Source organism: Neoarius graeffei, chromosome 16 (genome assembly GCF_027579695.1).
Source record: "Neoarius graeffei isolate fNeoGra1 chromosome 16, fNeoGra1.pri, whole genome shotgun sequence".
NCBI lineage: Eukaryota > Metazoa > Chordata > Actinopteri > Siluriformes > Ariidae > Neoarius > Neoarius graeffei.
Window position 1 is genome coordinate 5,321,289 of NC_083584.1, and position 20,611 is coordinate 5,341,899.

Below are 20,611 nucleotides of genomic sequence, written 5' to 3' on the forward strand. Positions count from 1 at the left end.
CTAGCGTATCACCCTGAGGTAGCTAGCAATAAGTTGCGAAGGAGAATCTGACCACGTTACAGCTGGATCCAAACACTGAACTTAACAACAATTTCCAACAGACTATCTAGGCAAAGAACTCAGAGAGAGAGTGACAGAGAGAGAGTGAGAGAGGGTGTGTGTGTGTGTGTGTGTGTAATAGGTGTTGGGTGGAGAGAACTAGGCCTTGTAGCAGTCTAGCCTCGGAGCTTAAAATAACAAACTTGTCGCTGCGCTGCTAATCAGATAGGGAAGCTAGCAATGGAGTTAAGGAAAGATATCATGCAAGATACCCTGTCTAACAAGTTCAAAGAAAAGAACAGAACCAAAACAAACAATAAAAAAAAAAACACCTTCCGTGTCTGAGCGGGTATGCTAAACAGCTCAAAGCTTAAACATGACCCTAACAACCATCTGAATAAGCTACAACCCCGATAGCAGAGGGTCGTTGAAATGACGTAGAGTTTTGGTCAGAATGGTCGGTTTCCGTCGTACGTCAGAAAATCAACGTTGAAACGGCGCCGTGAAACGTCGATTTCTCCGCCGTCTGAGAGGGTCGATTTATCACCGTTGAATCAACGTGGGTAAAGGTTGATCTGTCGACCGTCAGAGAAGGTTGAATATACGACGTTGAACCATCGTCACTTTTGCCGGCCAGTTTTCAACATTGGTAGGATGACTGGCCCGTAGCCAGGGGGGATCGGAGGGTTCGTTCGACCCCCCCCCCGCGACACCGCGCCCCGGACACACACGCCTCAAGATTACTCAAGATTTATTCATTTGTTCATGTCCGATGAATATACATTGATTCACATTTAAATTTACAATATCAAATCCAGACTAATCAAAAAAGAAAAGTAGACTAAGTGAGGACGAGTTAGAAAAACGGGTTCATTTCTCCTATGTTTATGTTTACACGTTTTGTTCAGACTGCTTTACACCCCAATCCAGTGGGTGGCGGTAATGCCCCCATTAGACCCCTTTCACTGACGTCACCCGAAACCGGAAGTAAACAAACCCTGCGCCACATTGGAAGACCAACAAACTCGTGATTTGGGGGAAATAAAGGCAGCACGCGGTATGTGAACCCACGAGGCACTTGGTTCATCATAAACCTACAATGGTAAACTTTTGTGCTGTGTTAGGGTTCTAACAAAGCTGATGGGAAAGGGGAAAAGAAGTCTTTCTACAGAATACCAGCTGTGATTGAGACACAAGCAAACCAAGGAGCTTTCTGCCAGGAGACAGAGAGAGGATTTAGCTGCTTTATGCAGAGCGGATCTGAATACTTCAAGTCTATTTTGTTACTGGTAAGTCACTAGGCTAGAGTGTTGTAGAACATTTTTTTAAATGTTTACTGAATAAAAACATCCTTAATTTTATCAAATATTCTCTACTCTATATTTCATTTCATTTCTTTTGTTTTAATTTTCCTCCCTCCATCCCTCTTTGGATTTTAAATATAGTTTTTCCCCATGTCCAAATAATGAGGTAGGGTGGCATTTAGAAACCCATAGCCTACTGCTGACTTTCTTTATCAATGCTGCATCAAATTAATTTTGGTTATGTTTTTCTGTTTCCATGTACAGGTGTCTGCGCCGCAGGAGGAATAGGCCACAATTATAAATAAATCATAAAATGTTTCTAAGAACTTGTTCAAGTGTGTTCTGTTCCTTATAAATGTTAAAAGTTATGCCTCATTAGATAGCTTGACAAACATTAGGAGAGGTGCATTGTTGCATGCATTTTTATATCCTGTTGTACATTAAACAGGACGTAGCCTACGCACATTGATATAAATTAAGTTTCACTTTCATGGTTGAAGTATGCATGTGTGTGTTCATCCTAGGCAAGAGCCCCGATGCTTTATTGTTAGCTAGTTTAATTTAGCCTGTTTTGCTTAATTTGTAGCCTTCCTGTTGTACATAAAACAGGAAGTAAAGTTGGATGAATCATCGCCGAAAATTAAACTATAAATCGACCGAAATACGTAGTTGAATAAAGGGTGAAAGGGGGTCTATTATCTGTCGACCACCAGCCACTTTTCAACGTCGTTTCAACGGAAACTCGTATGAGCAAAGCGGTGTTGAATCAACGTCGTTGATTCGACGGCGTATAGGTCGAAGAACATGCCGATGATTCCACGTCGAATCAACGACCCTCTGCTATCTGGGAAATTAAAATTTGCCCAAGTGCCTACTCAATGCGATGGAAGTTCGTTCTCCGATGTCCGCGCTGAGGGTCGCGGTCCGAGGAGAGGAGGTTAGCGGTGAGTTGCGTCCAACCGCGGCTAACGAAGCAGGGAGATGGAGGCCTAGCTGGCCCACGGTGCTTCGGGAGAAACCTCCGGTGATGCGTCGACGAGAAAAAGGCTGAGAGGAGCGAAGCTGTCCGCAAATGCCTCTTAGCGTGGAAAACTACTTAACTGTAGTTAAACTTTGCAAAGGTTTAGAATCAAAACCACTATATCACTGAAACTTAGCGGGTCGTTCAAAAGTTCGGCCGAAACTAATTTGAACAGGCTGTTCTCAGACAATAGCGGTTAGTCTCAACACTGTAGGCGAGTGTGCCAACAGTCCGTCCGACCACTGCAGTAGTCAGAACACGAGAGGACGAATCGAGGCGCTCTCGATACAGTTAAAGCAGTTCCACTTTACGTCACATCCGGGTGGAGGGCGCAAGGAATTGTGGGATCGTTATAGGGGGCGCTGGCAAGTTACCAACAGATGTGTTGAAAAATTATTACAGTGACAGTGGAAATGACAGAGTCATCCCGAACGTCAACATTTACGGTACCTCAGATGTGTTGAAAAATTATTACGAAAATACTTAAATTACACTGTAATTACACTTAACATCAAACTGCTAACACAGTGACAGTGGAAATGACATAGAGTCATCCAGAACGTCAACATTTACCTCAGATGTGTTGAAAAATTAAAAGGAAAATATTTAAATTACACTGTAATAACATTTAGCATCAAACTGCTAACACAGCGAGCATGGAAATGCCACAGAATTACCTACAATGCTAACATTTACCTCAGATATGTTGAAAAATTAATAAGAAAATACCTACATTACACTGTAATAACATTTAGCATCAACCTGCTAACAAAGAGACAGTGGAAATGACATAGAGTCATCCAGAACGTCAACATTTAGCTCAGATGTGTTGAAAATTATTACGAAAATACTTAAATTACACTGTAATTACACTTAACATCAAACTGCTAACACAGTGACAGTGGAAATGACACAGAACTACCTACAATGTTAAGATTTACCTCAGATATATTGAAAAATTCATAGGAAAATACCGACATTACACTGTAATAACATTTAGCATCAAACTGCTAACACAGTGACAGTGGAAATGACACAGAGTCATGCAGAACGTCAACATTTACCTCAGATGTGTTGAAAAATTATTACGAAAATACTTAAATTACACTGTAATTACACTTAACATCAAACTGCAAGCACAGTGACAGTGGAAATGACATAGAGTCATCCAGAATGTCAACATTTACCTCAGATGTGTTGAAAAATTATTACGAAAATACTTAAATTACACTGTAATTATACGTAACATCAAACTGCTAATACAGTGACAGTGGAAATGACACAGAATTACCTACAATGTTAACATTTACCTCAGATATGTTGAAAAATTAATAAGAAAATATCTACATTACACTGTAATAGCATTTAGCATCAACCTGCTAACACAGAGACAGTGGAAATGACATAGAGTCATGCAGAACGTCAACATTTACCTCAGATGTGTTGAAAAATTATTACGAAAATACCTAAATTATACTGTAATAACATTTAGCATCAAACTGCTAACACAGTGACAGTGGAAATGACATAGAATTACCTACAATGCTAACATTTACCTCAGATATGTCGAAAAATTAATAAGAAAATACCTACATTACACTGTAATAGCATTTAGCATCAACCTGCTAACACAGAGACAGTGGAAATGACATAGAGTCATCCAGAACGTCAACATTTACCTCAGATGTGTTGAAAAAGTATTATGAAAATACTTAAATTACACTGTAATTACACTTAACATCAAACTGCTAGCACAGTGACAGTGGAAATGACACAGAACTACCTACAATGTTAACATTTACCTCAGATATATTGAAAAATTAATAAGAAAATACCGACATTACACTGTAAAAACATTTAGCATCAAACTGCTAACACAGTGACAGTGGAAATGACATGGAGTCATCCAGAACGTCAACATTTACCTCAGATGTGTTGAAAAATTATTACGAAAATACTTAAATTACACTGTAATTACACTTAACATCAAACTGCTAACACAGTGACAGTGGAAATGACATAGAGTCATCCAGAACGTCAACATTTACCTCAGATGTGTTGAAAAATTATTACGAAAATACTTAAATTACACTGTAATTATACTTAACGTCAAACTGCTAACACAGTGACAGTGGAAATGACAAAGAATTACCTACAATGTTAACATTTACCTCAGATATGTTGAAAAATTAATAAGAAAATATCTACATTACACTGTAATAACATTTAGCATCAAACTGCTAACACAGTGACAGTGGAAATGACACAGAGTCATACCGAACGTTAACATTTACCTCAGATGTGTTGAAAAATTATTATGAAAATATTTAAATTACACTGTAATTACACTTAACAAAAAAACTGCTAACATAGTGACAGTGGAAATGATATAGAGTCATCCAGAACATTAACATTTACCTCAGATGTGTTGAAAAATTATTACGAAAATACTTAAATTACCCTGTAATTACACTTAACATCAAACTGCTAACACAGTGACAGTGGAAATGACAGAGTCATCCCGAACGTCAACATTTACCTCAGATGTGTTGAAAAATTATTACGAAAATATTTAAATTACACTGTAATTACACTTAACAAAAAAAATGCTAACACAGTGACAGTGGAAATGACAGAGTCATCCCGAACGTCAACATTTACCTCAGATGTGTTGAAAAATTATTACGAAAATATTTAAATTACACTGTAATTACACTTAACAAAAAAAATGCTAATACAGTGACAGTGGAAATGACATTGAGTCATCCCGAACGTCAACATTTACGGTACCTCAGATGTGTTGAAAAATTATTACGAAAATACTTAAATTACACTGTAATTACACTTAACAGGAAACTGCTAACACAGTGACAGTGGAAATGACATAGAGTCATCCAGAACGTCAACATTTACCTCAGATGTGTTGAAAAATTAATCGGAAAATATTTAAATTACACTGTAATAACATTTAGCATCAAACTGCTAACACAGAGACAGTGGAAATGACATAGAGTCATCCCGAACGTCGACATTTATGGTACCTCAGATGTGTTAAAAAATTACGAAGAAAATACTTAAATTACACTGTAATTACACTTACCATGAAACTGCTAACACAGTGACAGTGGAAATGACATAGAGTCATCCAGAACGTCAACATTTACCTCAGATGTGTTGAAAAATTATTACGAAAATACTTAAATTACCCTGTAATTACACTTAACATCAAACTGCTAACACAGTGACAGTGGAAATGAGACAGAATTACCTACAATGTTAACATTTACCTCAGATATGTTGAAAAATTAATAAGAAAATATCTACATTACACTGTAATAACATTTAGCATCAAACTGCTAACACAGTGACAGTGGAAATGACACAGAGTCATACCGAACGTTAACATTTACCTCAGATGTGTTGAAAAATTATTATGAAAATATTTAAATTACACTGTAATTACACTTAACAAAAAAACTGCTAACATAGCGACAGTGGAAATGATATAGAGTCATCCAGAACATCAACATTTACCTCAGATGTGTTGAAAAATTATTACGAAAATACTTAAATTACCCTGTAATTACACTTAACATCAAACTGCTAACACAGTGACAGTGGAAATGACAGAGTCATCCCGAACGTCAACATTTACCTCAGATGTGTTGAAAAATTATTACGAAAATATTTAAATTACACTGTAATTACACTTAACAAAAAAAATGCTAACACAGTGACAGTGGAAATGACAGAGTCATCCCGAACGTCAACATTTCCCTCAGATGTGTTGAAAAATTATTACGAAAATATTTAAATTACACTGTAATTAAACTTAACAAAAAAAATGCTAATACAGTGACAGTGGAAATGACATAGAGTCATCCAGAACGTCAATATTTACCTCAGATGTGTTGAAAAATTAAAAGGAAAATATTTAAATTACACTGTAATAACATTTAGCATCAAACTGCTAACACAGCGAGCATGGAAATGCCACAGAATTACCTACAATGCTAACATTTACCTCAGATATGTTGAAAAATTAATAAGAAAATACCTACATTACACTGTAATAACATTTAGCATCAACCTGCTAACAAAGAGACAGTGGAAATGACATAGAGTCATCCAGAACGTCAACATTTAGCTCAGATGTGTTGAAAATTATTACGAAAATACTTAAATTACACTGTAATTACACTTAACATCAAACTGCAAGCACAGTGACAGTGGAAATGACATAGAGTCATCCAGAATGTCAACATTTACCTCAGATGTGTTGAAAAATTATTACGAAAATACTTAAATTACACGGTAATTATACGTAACATCAAACTGCTAACACAGTGACAGTGGAAATGACACAGAATTACCTACAATGTTAACATTTACCTCAGATATGTTGAAAAATTAATAAGAAAATATCTACATTACACTGTAATAGCATTTAGCATCAACCTGCTAACACAGAGACAGTGGAAATGACATAGAGTCATGCAGAACATCAACATTTACCTCAGATGTGTTGAAAAATTATTACGAAAATACCTACATTATACTGTAATAGCATTTAGCATCAACCTGCTAACACAGAGACAGTGGAAATGACATAGAGTCATCCAGAACGTCAACATTTACCTCAGATGTGTTGAAAATTTATTATGAAAATACTTAAATTACACTGTAATTACACTTAACATCAAACTGCAAGCACAGTGACAGTGGAAATGACACAGAACTACCTACAATGTTAACATTTACCTCAGATATATTGAGAAATTAATAAGAAAATACCGACATTACACTGTAAAAACATTTAGCATCAAACTGCTAACACAGTGACAGTGGAAATGACATGGAGTCATGCAGAACGTCAACATTTACCTCAGATGTGTTGAAAAATTATTACGAAAATTCTTAAATTACACTGTAATTACACTTAACATCAAACTGCTAACACAGTGACAGTGGAAATGACATAGAGTCATCCAGAACGTCAACATTTACCTCAGATGTGTTGAAAAATTATTACGAAAATGCTTAAATTACACTGTAATTATACTTAACATCAAACTGCTAACACAGTGACAGTGGAAATGACACAGAATTACCTACAATGTTAACATTTACCTCAGATATGTTGAAAAATTAATAAGAAAATATCTACATTACACTGTAATAACATTTAGCATCAAACTGCTAACACAGTGACAGTGGAAATGACACAGAGTCATACCGAACGTTAACATTTACCTCAGACGTGTTGAAAAATTATTATGAAAATATTTAAATTACACTGTAATTACACTTAACAAAAAAACTGCTAACATAGTGACAGTGGAAATGATATAGAGTCATCCAGAACATTAACATTTACCTCAGATGTGTTGAAAAATTATTACGAAAATACTTAAATTACCCTGTAATTACACTTAACATCAAACTGCTAACACAGTGACAGTGGAAATGACAGAGTCATCCCGAACGTCAACATTTACCTCAGATGTGTTGAAAAATTATTACGAAAATATTTAAATTACACTGTAATTACACTTAACAAAAAAAATGCTAACACAGTGACAGTGGAAATGACAGAGTCATCCCGAACGTCAACATTTACCTCAGATGTGTTGAAAAATTATTACGAAAATACATAAATTACACTGTAATTACACTTAACATGAAACTGCTAACACAGTGACAGTGGAAATGACATAGAGTCATCCAGAACGTCAACATTTACCTCAGATGTGTTGAAAAATTAATCGGAAAATATTTAAATTACACTGTAATAACATTTAGCATCAAACTGCTAACACAGAGACAGTGGAAATGACATAGAGTCATCCCGAACGTCGACATTTATGGTACCTCAGATGTGTTAAAAAATTACGAAGAAAATACTTAAATTACACTGTAATTACACTTACCATGAAACTGCTAACACAGTGACAGTGGAAATGACATAGAGTCATCCAGAACGTCAACATTTACCTCAGATGTGTTGAAAAATTATTACGAAAATACTTAAATTACACTGTAATTATACTTAACATCAAACTGCTAACACAGTGACAGTGGAAATGAGACAGAATTACCTACAATGTTAACATTTACCTCAGATATGTTGAAAAATTAATAAGAAAATATCTACATTACACTGTAATAACATTTAGCATCAAACTGCTAACACAGTGACAGTGGAAATGACACAGAGTCATACCGAACGTTAACATTTACCTCAGATGTGTTGAAAAATTATTATGAAAATATTTAAATTACACTGTAATTACACTTAACAAAAAAACTGCTAACATAGCGACAGTGGAAATGATATAGAGTCATCCAGAACATCAACATTTACCTCAGATGTGTTGAAAAATTATTACGAAAATACTTAAATTACCCTGTAATTACACTTAACATCAAACTGCTAACACAGTGACAGTGGAAATGACAGAGTCATCCCGAACGTCAACATTTACCTCAGATGTGTTGAAAAATTATTACGAAAATATTTAAATTACACTGTAATTACACTTAACAAAAAAAATGCTAACACAGTGACAGTGGAAATGACAGAGTCATCCCGAACGTCAACATTTACCTCAGATGTGTTGAAAAATTATTACGAAAATACATAAATTACACTGTAATTACACTTAACATGAAACTGCTAACACAGTGACAGTGGAAATGACATAGAGTCATCCAGAACGTCAACATTTACCTCAGATGTGTTGAAAAATTAATCGGAAAATATTTAAATTACACTGTAATAACATTTAGCATCAAACTGCTAACACAGAGACAGTGGAAATGACATAGAGTCATCCCGAACGTCAACATTTCCCTCAGATGTGTTGAAAAATTATTGCGAAAATATTTAAATTACACTGTAATTAAACTTAACAAAAAAAATGCTAATACAGTGACAGTGGAAATGACATAGAGTCATCCAGAACGTCAATATTTACCTCAGATGTGTTGAAAAATTAAAAGGAAAATATTTAAATTACACTGTAATAACATTTAGCATCAAACTGCTAACACAGCGAGCATGGAAATGCCACAGAATTACCTACAATGCTAACATTTACCTCAGATATGTTGAAAAATTAATAAGAAAATACCTACATTACACTGTAATAACATTTAGCATCAACCTGCTAACAAAGAGACAGTGGAAATGACAGAGTCATCCAGAACGTCAACATTTAGCTCAGATGTGTTGAAAATTATTACGAAAATACTTAAATTACACTGTAATTACACTTAACATCAAACTGCTAACACAGTGACAGTGGAAATGACACAGAACTACCTACAATGTTAACATTTACCTCAGATATATTAAAAAATTAATAAGAAAATATCTACATTACACTGTAATAACATTTAGCATCAAACTGCTAACACAGTGACAGTGGAAATGACAGAGTCATGCAGAACGTCAACATTTACCTCAGATGTGTTGAAAAATTATGAAGAAAATACTTAAATTACACTGTAATTACACTTAACATCAAACTGCAAGCACAGTGACAGTGGAAATGACATAGAGTCATCCAGAATGTCAACATTTACCTCAGATGTGTTGAAAAATTATTACGAAAATACTTAAATTACACTGTAATTATACGTAACATCAAACTGCTAACACAGTGACAGTGGAAATGACACAGAATTACCTACAATGTTAACATTTACCTCAGATATGTTGAAAAATTAATAAGAAAATATCTACATTACACTGTAATAGCATTTAGCATCAACCTGCTAACACAGAGACAGTGGAAATGACATAGAGTCATGCAGAACATCAACATTTACCTCAGATGTGTTGAAAAATTATTACGAAAATACCTACATTATACTGTAATAACATTTAGCATCAAACTGCTAACACAGTGACAGTGGAAATGACATAGAATTACCTACAATGCTAACATTTACCTCAGATATGTCGAAAAATTAATAAGAAAATATCTACATTACACTGTAATAACATTTAGCATCAAACTGCTAACACAGTGACAGTGGAAATGACACAGAGTCATACCGAACGTTAACATTTACCTCAGATGTGTTGAAAAATTATTATGAAAATATTTAAATTACACTGTAATTACACTTAACAAAAAAACTGCTAACATAGCGACAGTGGAAATGATATAGAGTCATCCAGAACATCAACATTTACCTCAGATGTGTTGAAAAATTATTACGAAAATACTTAAATTACCCTGTAATTACACTTAACATCAAACTGCTAACACAGTGACAGTGGAAATGACAGAGTCATCCCGAACGTCAACATTTACCTCAGATGTGTTGAAAAATTATTACGAAAATATTTAAATTACACTGTAATTACACTTAACAAAAAAAATGCTAACACAGTGACAGTGGAAATGACAGAGTCATCCCGAACGTCAACATTTACCTCAGATGTGTTGAAAAATTATTACGAAAATACATAAATTACACTGTAATTACACTTAACATGAAACTGCTAACACAGTGACAGTGGAAATGACATAGAGTCATCCAGAACGTCAAAATTTACCTCAGATGTGTTGAAAAATTAATCGGAAAATATTTAAATTACACTGTAATAACATTTAGCATCAAACTGCTAACACAGAGACAGTGGAAATGACATAGAGTCATCCAGAACGTCAACATTTACCTCAGATGTGTTGAAAAATTAATCGGAAAATATTTAAATTACACTGTAATAACATTTAGCATCAAACTGCTAACATAGTGACAGTGGAAATGACAGAGTCATCCCGAACGTCAACATTTACCTCAGATGTGTTGAAAAATTATTACGAAAATATTTAAATTACACTGTAATTACACTTAACAAAAAAAATGCTAACACAGTGACAGTGGAAATGACAGAGTCATCCCGAACGTCAACATTTCCCTCAGATGTGTTGAAAAATTATTGCGAAAATATTTAAATTACACTGTAATTAAACTTAACAAAAAAAATGCTAATACAGTGACAGTGGAAATGACATAGAGTCATCCAGAACGTCAATATTTACCTCAGATGTGTTGAAAAATTAAAAGGAAAATATTTAAATTACACTGTAATAACATTTAGCATCAAACTGCTAACACAGCGAGCATGGAAATGCCACAGAATTACCTACAATGCTAACATTTACCTCAGATATGTTGAAAAATTAATAAGAAAATACCTACATTACACTGTAATAACATTTAGCATCAACCTGCTAACAAAGAGACAGTGGAAATGACAGAGTCATCCAGAACGTCAACATTTAGCTCAGATGTGTTGAAAATTATTACGAAAATACTTAAATTACACTGTAATTACACTTAACATCAAACTGCTAACACAGTGACAGTGGAAATGACACAGAACTACCTACAATGTTAACATTTACCTCAGATATATTAAAAAATTAATAAGAAAATATCTACATTACACTGTAATAACATTTAGCATCAAACTGCTAACACAGTGACAGTGGAAATGACATAGAGTCATGCAGAACGTCAACATTTACCTCAGATGTGTTGAAAAATTATGAAGAAAATACTTAAATTACACTGTAATTACACTTAACATCAAACTGCAAGCACAATGACAGTGGAAATGACATAGAGTCATCCAGAATGTCAACATTTACCTCAGATGTGTTGAAAAATTATTACGAAAATACTTAAATTACACTGTAATTATACGTAACATCAAACTGCTAACACAGTGACAGTGGAAATGACACAGAATTACCTACAATGTTAACATTTACCTCAGATATGTTGAAAAATTAATAAGAAAATATCTACATTACACTGTAATAGCATTTAGCATCAACCTGCTAACACAGAGACAGTGGAAATGACATAGAGTCATGCAGAACATCAACATTTACCTCAGATGTGTTGAAAAATTATTACGAAAATACCTACATTATACTGTAATAACATTTAGCATCAAACTGCTAACACAGTGACAGTGGAAATGACATAGAATTACCTACAATGCTAACATTTACCTCAGATATGTTGAAAAATTAATAAGAAAATATCTACATTACACTGTAATAGCATTTAGCATCAACCTGCTAACACAGAGACAGTGGAAATGACATAGAGTCATGCAGAACGTCAACATTTACCTCAGATGTGTTGAAAAATTATTACGAAAATACCTAAATTATACTGTAATAACATTTAGCATCAAACTGCTAACACAGTGACAGTGGAAATGACATAGAATTACCTACAATGCTAACATTTACCTCAGATATGTCGAAAAATTAATAAGAAAATACCTACATTACACTGTAATAGCATTTAGCATCAACCTGCTAACACAGAGACAGTGGAAATGACATAGAGTCATCCAGAACGTCAACATTTACCTCAGATGTGTTGAAAAAGTATTACGAAAATACTTAAATTACACTGTAATTATACTTAACATCAAACTGCTAACACAGTGACAGTGGAAATGACACAGAATTACCTACAATGTTAACATTTACCTCAGATATGTTGAAAAATTAATAAGAAAATATCTACATTACACTGTAATAACATTTAGCATCAAACTGCTAACACAGTGACAGTGGAAATGACACAGAGTCATACCGAACGTTAACATTTACCTCAGATGTGTTGAAAAATTATTATGAAAATATTTAAATTACACTGTAATTACACTTAACAAAAAAACTGCTAACATAGTGACAGTGGAAATGATATAGAGTCATCCAGAACATCAACATTTACCTCAGATGTGTTGAAAAATTATTACGAAAATACTTAAATTACCCTGTAATTACACTTAACATCAAACTGCTAACACAGTGACAGTGGAAATGACAGTCATCCCGAACGTCAACATTTACCTCAGATGTGTTGAAAAATTATTACGAAAATATTTAAATTACACTGTAATTACACTTAACAAAAAAAATGCTAACACAGTGACAGTGGAAATGACAGAGTCATCCCGAACGTCAACATTTACGGTACCTCAGATGTGTTGAAAAATTATTACGAAAATACTTAAATTACACTGTCATTACACTTAACATCAAACTGCTAACACAGTGACAGTGGAAATGACAGAGTCATCCCGAACGTCAACATTTACCTCAGATGTGTTGAAAAATTATTACGAAAATATTTAAATTACACTGTAATTACACTTAACAAAAAAAATGCTAACACAGTGACAGTGGAAATGACAGAGTCATCCCGAACGTCAACATTTACCTCAGATGTGTTGAAAAATTATTACGAAAATATTTAAATTACACTGTAATTACACTTAACAAAAAAAATGCTAATACAGTGACAGTGGAAATGACATAGAGTCATCCCGAATGTCAACATTTACGGTACCTCAGATGTGTTGAAAAATTATTACGAAAATACTTAAATTACACTGTAATTACACTTAACATGAAACTGCTAACACAGTGACAGTGGAAATGACATAGAGTCATCCCGAACGTCAACATTTACCTCAGATGTGTTGAAAAATTAATAGGAAAATATTTTAATTACACTGTAATAACATTTAGCATCAAACTGCTAACACAGTGACAGTGGAAATGACATAGAGTCATCCCGAACATCGACATTTACCTCAGATGTGCTGAAAAATTAAAAGGAAAATATTTAAATTCAGTGCTGGGAATAACGGCGTTAGAAATAAACGGCGTTACTAACGGCGTTACTTTTTTTAGTAACGAGTAATCTAACTAATTACTTTTTACATCGTTATAACGCCGTTCCCGTTACTTACAATAAAATACTATGCGTTACTTTATTAAAGCTGTTCTCATCTGGCACGCTGCTCATTCAGCCTTTCTTTACTCTGCTTTCGTGTGGGGCGGGGAGACACGAGACAACGGCACAGTAAGCCAATCAGAGTAGATTTGGACAACATACGTAGGTATAGGCCACGCCTACTGCACTACTGCGCGCTCTTTCAATCGGAAGACACAGCGATGGCGAGCGGTCAGCCCAGCACTGCGCTTTCACACTGGAAATACAGCCATTACTTTTCATTACTTGAAATAAAAGGCAAGAGTGTTTACATGCAATGCACATTATGTCGAGGAACAAAGCGTTTGTCCTCGTCAGTGGCCAGTAATTAGTAACATAATTTTAATAACTACAAAAATATATTACATTTGATAGATGTCTTATCTCACATTGTCCCACAAAAATATTAATATAGTGTAGATAACATTGCTAATTGGTTCTGTTAAGTGTCCATTTCAGTCATTAAACACATTTAACATTCACTTTTATTATGATTACACTAATTGAATTTGATTTTTTTTTTGAGGGGGAACAAAATGTAACGGAATAATTACTTTCCCTGGTAATTAGTTACTTTTATGACAAAGTAACTCCGTTACTAACTCAGTTACTTTTTGGGAAAAGTAACTAGTAACTATAACTAATTACTTTTTGAAAGTAACGTGCCCAACACTGTTTAAATTACACTGTAATAACATTTAGCTTCAAACTGCTAACACAGCGAGCATGGAAATGCCACAGAATTACCTACAATGTTAACATTTACCTTATATATGTTGAAAAATTAATAAGAAAATACCTAAACTACACTGTAATAACATTTACGGTAGCATCAAACTGCTAACACAGTGATAGTGGAAATGACATAGGAGTCATCCAGAACATCAACATTTACCTCAGATGTGTTGAAAAATTATTACAAAAATCCTTAAATTACACTGTAATTACACTTAACATCAAACTGCTAACACAGTGACAGTGAAAATGACACAGAATTACCTACAATGTTAACATTTACTTCAGATATGTTGAAAAATTAATAAGAAAATACCTACATTACACTGTAATAACATTTAGCATCAAACTGCTAACACAGTGACAGTGGAAATGACATAGAGTCATCCAGAACGTCAACATTTACCTCAGATGTGTTGAAAAATTAAAAGGAAAATATTTAAATTACACTGTAATAACATTTAGCATCAAACTGCTAACACAGCGAGCATGGAAATGACACAGAATTACCTACAATGCTAACATTTACCTCAGATATGTCGAAAAATGAATAAGAAAATACCTACATTACACTGTAATAACATTTAGCATCAACCTGCTAACACAGAGACAGTGGAAATGACATAGAGTCATCCAGAACGTCAACATTTACCTCAGATGTGTTAAATTATTACGAAAATACTTAAATTACACTGTAATTACACTTAACATCAAACTGCTAGCACAGTGACAGTGGAAATGACACAGAACTACCTACAATGTTAAGATTTACCTCAGATATATTGAAAAATTCATAGGAAAATACCGACATTACACTGTAATAACATTTAGCATCAAACTGCTAACACAGTGACAGTGGAAATGACAGAGTCATGCGGAACGTCAACATTTACCTCAGATGTTGAAAAATTAAAAGGAAAATATTTAAATTACACTGTAATAACATTTAGCATCAAACTGCTAACACAGTGACGGAAATGACATAGAGTCATGCAGAACGTCAACATTTACCTCAGATGTGTTGAAAAATTATTACGAAAATATACTTAACATCAAACTGCTAACACAGTGACAGTGGAAATGACACAGAATTACCTACAATGTTAACATTTACCTCAGATATGTTGAAAAATTAATAAGAAAATATCTACATTACACTGTAATAACATTTAGCATCAAACTGCTAACACAGTGACAGTGGAAATGACACAGAGTCATACCGAACGTCAACATTTACCTTAGATGTGTTGAAAAATTATTATGAAAATATTTAAATTACACTGTAATTACACTTAACAAAAAAACTGCTAACATAGTGACAGTGGAAATGATATAGAGTCATCCAGAACATCAACATTTACCTCAGATGTGTTGAAAAATTATTACGAAAATACTTAAATTACCCTGTAATTACACTTAACATCAAACTGCTAAAACAGTGACAGTGGAAATGACATAGAGTCATCCCGAACGTCAACATTTACGGTACCTCAGATGTGTTGAAAAATGAATAAGAAAATACCTACATTACACTGTAATAACATTTAACATCAAACTGCTAACAGAGTGACAGTGGAAATGACATAGAGTCATCCCGAACGTCAACATTTACCTCAGATGTGTTGAAAAATTATTACGAAAATATTTAAATTACACTGTAATTACACTTAACAAAAAAAATGCTAACACAGTGACAGTGGAAATGACATAGAGTCATCCCGAACGTCAACATTTACGGTACCTCAGATGTGTTGAAAAATTATTACGAAAATACTTAAATTACACTGTAATTACACTTAACATCAAACTGCTAACACAGTGACAGTGGAAATGACAGAGTCATCCCGAACGTCGACATTTATGGTACCTCAGATGTGTTAAATTATGAAGAAAATACTTAAAGTACACTGTAATTACACTTAACATCAAACTGCTAACACACTGACAGTGGAAATGACATAGAGTCATCCAGAACGTCAACATTTACCTCAGATGTGTTGAAAAATTAATAGGAAAAAATATTTTAATTACACTGTAATAACATTTAGCATCAAACTGCTAACACAGTGACAGTGGAAATGACATAGAGTCATCCCGAACGTCAACATTTACCTCAGATGTGTTGAAAAATTATTATGAAAATACTTAAATTACACTGTAATTACACTTAACATCAAACTGCTAACACAGTGACAGTGGAAATGACACAGAATTACTTGCAATGTTAACATTTACCTCAGATATGTTGAAAAATTAATAAGAACATACCTACATTACACTGTAATAACATTTAGCATCAAACTGCTAACACAGTGACTGTGGAAATGACACAGAATTACCTACAATGTTCACATTGACATTTCATCTATGTCATTTCCACTGTCACTGGGTTAGCAGTTTGATGTTAAGGGTAATTTCAGTGTAATTTAAGTATTTTCGTAATAATTTTTCAACACACCTGAGGTAAATGTTGACGTTCGGGATGACTCTATGTCATTTCCACTGTCACTGTGTTAGCAGTTTGATGTTAAGTGTAATTACAGTGTAAGTTAAGTATTTTCCTAATAATTTTTCAGCATATCTGAGGTAAATGTTGACGTTCTGGATGACTCTATGTCTTTTCCACTATACAGATCTGCTCAGAGCTCAAACCAATAAAGTGCAGCTCAACACTGAGAAAGACATTTAGCCTAAATAAGAAAAGTGCTCATTCATTAAATTATTTTAAAAAATAGATCTCCAAGCTATGAACCTGACTACTGAGAACCACTGGAACATTCACAATAGAGAGAGAGATTGAGGGAGAGAAGAGAGAGATCTGCAAAACATAATTTTTCTCTTTGCACACTTTTGAACTGAATGTTTTCTGGCTCCGCCTCTCAGATGTGTATAATTCCGGTATTGCCTTCTCTGTAAAATGTCTGTGACCAGGCAACTCATATTTGGGATCGAGTGTGTTTAGTAATTTTTGGAAGCCTGGTTTTTCCACTATCCTAATTGGGATCATGTCTTCGGCAATGAAGTGAGTGATTGCATCCGTTATAGCTCTCCATCTCTGACTCATTTTCTCATATGGGGGGCTTTGGAGAACGAGGCCGCTGGGGTCATTTGTTTAGCTTGTGGGGGGTTTTAGCTTGTGGGCAAGTAGTTCGGAGTTTAAGAGACTCTTCATACTGTACCGGGTGAGTTTATGGAACATATTTGTAGTGCTGCTGCCTTTCGTGATGACAGGTTTTTTTGCACACTTTACAAACTGGCATTTGCTGTTCCACGTCCTCCTCGCGATATCCAAAAAATGCCAGATGACTGACCCCTTACTAGTTCTTTTAGGAACCAATTCATCCACTTCCATTTTTAATTTGTCACTGAAATTGACAAAGCTTACACGGTAGCCTATGCAGCACCAGCGACTGCACGAACTGAGTCAGCGCTGTAAACCGAAACTAGGAAATCTTCCCGCCGGCAGTGTTGCCAGATACTGCTGACGCTTTCCAGCCCAAAATATGTTCAAAACCCGCCAAAATGCACTTAAAACCGCCCAATCTGGCAACACAACCGAAACTAGAAAATCTTCCCGCAAGTTCCTTTTAGCACTGAGATGTCGCCCGGGATTGGTTGGCGAGTGCGTGACGTTTTTGTTTTCTTTCCCCTTAGGCAACCTCTTGCGTTACTGCCTGAGGGACAGGGAGAAAACCACCGGAAAAGGTTTTAAACAAACACAACAAACGCAAGTCGGAAGATGACCATAAAATACTTGACAGTTACGATATAATAATTTTATGTATCGCACACAGAATTTTCGGTGATATATCGAGTATATTCGATATATCGCACAGCCTTATGTGAACCCTTGCTTGTTTTTCTCTGTCTCCTTCTGTGGTGTAACAGGACGGTGGAGGATTTACTGCAGAGAGGTGCAGAACCCAACCTGCTGCTCAATGAAGGCGTGGCCGCGGTGTATCTGGCTGCAGGGAAGGAATCAGAAAAAGGACTGCGGTGCCTTAAAGTGCTCCTGCAGAACGGCGCTGATCCAAACCTCAGGTCAGGGATAGAGCGGATAAAAATGATTTATTCTTGAATTTCTTTCTTTTAACTTGATTGGGAATATTTGGTTTGAAATGATATTATTCCCCTTTTCATTCTTTTTCCCTCTCCTTTTGTTCCTTCCTGTCTTTTTCATTCTTTTTTTCTGCCTGTTTGAGATTTGATTTATTTTTTACAACCCCAATTCTGAAAAAGTTGGGACAATGTACAAATTGTAAATAAAAATGGAATGCAATGATGTGGAAGTTTCAAAATTCCATATTTTATTCAGAATAGAACATAGATGCAGGGTTCTCCACGGATTGAAAATATAGGGGGGTGGGGGTCAATTGGATGACCTTGAAACAAATTTGCATACATTTACATATATCATTTGCATAAAATTATCTCAAATACAACCCTAATTCCAAAAAAGTTGGGACAAAGTACAAATTGTAAATAAAAACGGAATGCAATGATGTGGAAGTTTCAAAATTCCATATTTTATTCAGAATAGAACATAGATGACATATCAAATGTTTAAACTGAGAAAATGTATCATTTAAAGAGAAAAATTAGGTGATTTTAAATTTCATGACAACAACACATCTCAAAAAAGTTGGGACAAGGCCATGTTTACCACTGTGAGACATCCCCTTTTCTCTTTACAACAGTCTGTAAACGTCTGGGGACTGAGGAGACAAGTTGCTCAAGTTTAGGGATAGGAATGTTAACCCATTCTTGTCTAATGTAGGATTCTAGTTGCTCAACTGTCTTAGGTCTTTTTTGTCGTATCTTCCGTTTTATGATGCGCCAAATGTTTTCTCTGGGTGAAAGATCTGGACTGCAGGCTTGCCAGTTCAGTACCCGGACCCTTCTTCTACGCAGCCATGATGCTGTAATTGATGCAGTATGTGGTTTGGCATTGTCATGTTGGAAAATGCAAGGTCTTCCCTGAAAGAGACGTTGTCTGGATGGGAGCATATGTTGCTCTAGAACCTGGATATACCTTTCAGCATTGATGGTGTCTTTCCAGATGTGTAAGCTGCCCATGCCACACGCACTAATGCAACCCCATACCATCAGAGATGCAGGCTTCTGAACTGAGCGCTGATAACAACTTGGGTCATCCTTCTCCTCTTTAGTCCGAATGACATGGCGTCCCTGATTTCCATAAAGAACTTCAAATTTTGATTCATCTGACCACAGAACAGTTTTCCACTTTGCCACAGTCCATTTTAAATGAGCCTTGGCCCAGAGAAGATGTCTGCGCTTCTGGATCATGTTTAGATACAGCTTCTTCTTTGAACTATAGAGTTTTAGCTGGCAACGGCGGATGGCACGGTGAATTGTGTTCACAGATAATGTTGTCTGGAAATATTCCTGAGCCCATTTTGTAATTTCCAATACAGAAGCATGCCTGTATGTGATGCAGTGCCGTCTAAGGGCCCGAAGATCACGGGCACCCAGTATGGTTTTCCGGCCTTGACCCTTACGCACAGAGATTCTTCCAGATTCTCTGAATCTTTTGATGATATTATGCACTGTAGATGATGATATGTTCAAACTCTTTGCAATTTTACACTGTCGAACTCCTTTCTGATATTGCTCCACTATTTGTCGGTGCAGAATTAGGGGGATTTGTGATCCTCTTCCCATCTTT

The 20,611-nt window shown here is 35.1% G+C and overlaps 1 protein-coding gene and 1 long non-coding RNA gene across 2 annotated transcripts in view; both read left to right on the forward strand.

Moving 5' to 3' along the window:
• The first annotated feature begins 837 nt into the window (after nt 1-837).
• On the forward strand, nt 838-1,669 carry LOC132899899 (uncharacterized). Its single transcript, XR_009656728.1, has 2 exons — nt 838-1,328; nt 1,608-1,669. It is a non-coding gene; the product is annotated as an uncharacterized LOC132899899 (long non-coding RNA).
• Nucleotides 1,670-16,755: 15,086 nt separating this feature from the next.
• Nucleotides 16,756-20,611, forward strand: part of LOC132901027 (uncharacterized) — a 28,603-nt gene continuing 24,747 nt past the window's right edge. Inside the window, exons 1-2 of the mRNA XM_060943438.1 lie at nt 16,756-16,799; nt 18,814-18,966. Of these exons, the coding sequence (XP_060799421.1) occupies nt 16,756-16,799; nt 18,814-18,966 (197 nt within the window). The remainder of the gene's footprint in view (nt 16,800-18,813; nt 18,967-20,611) is intronic.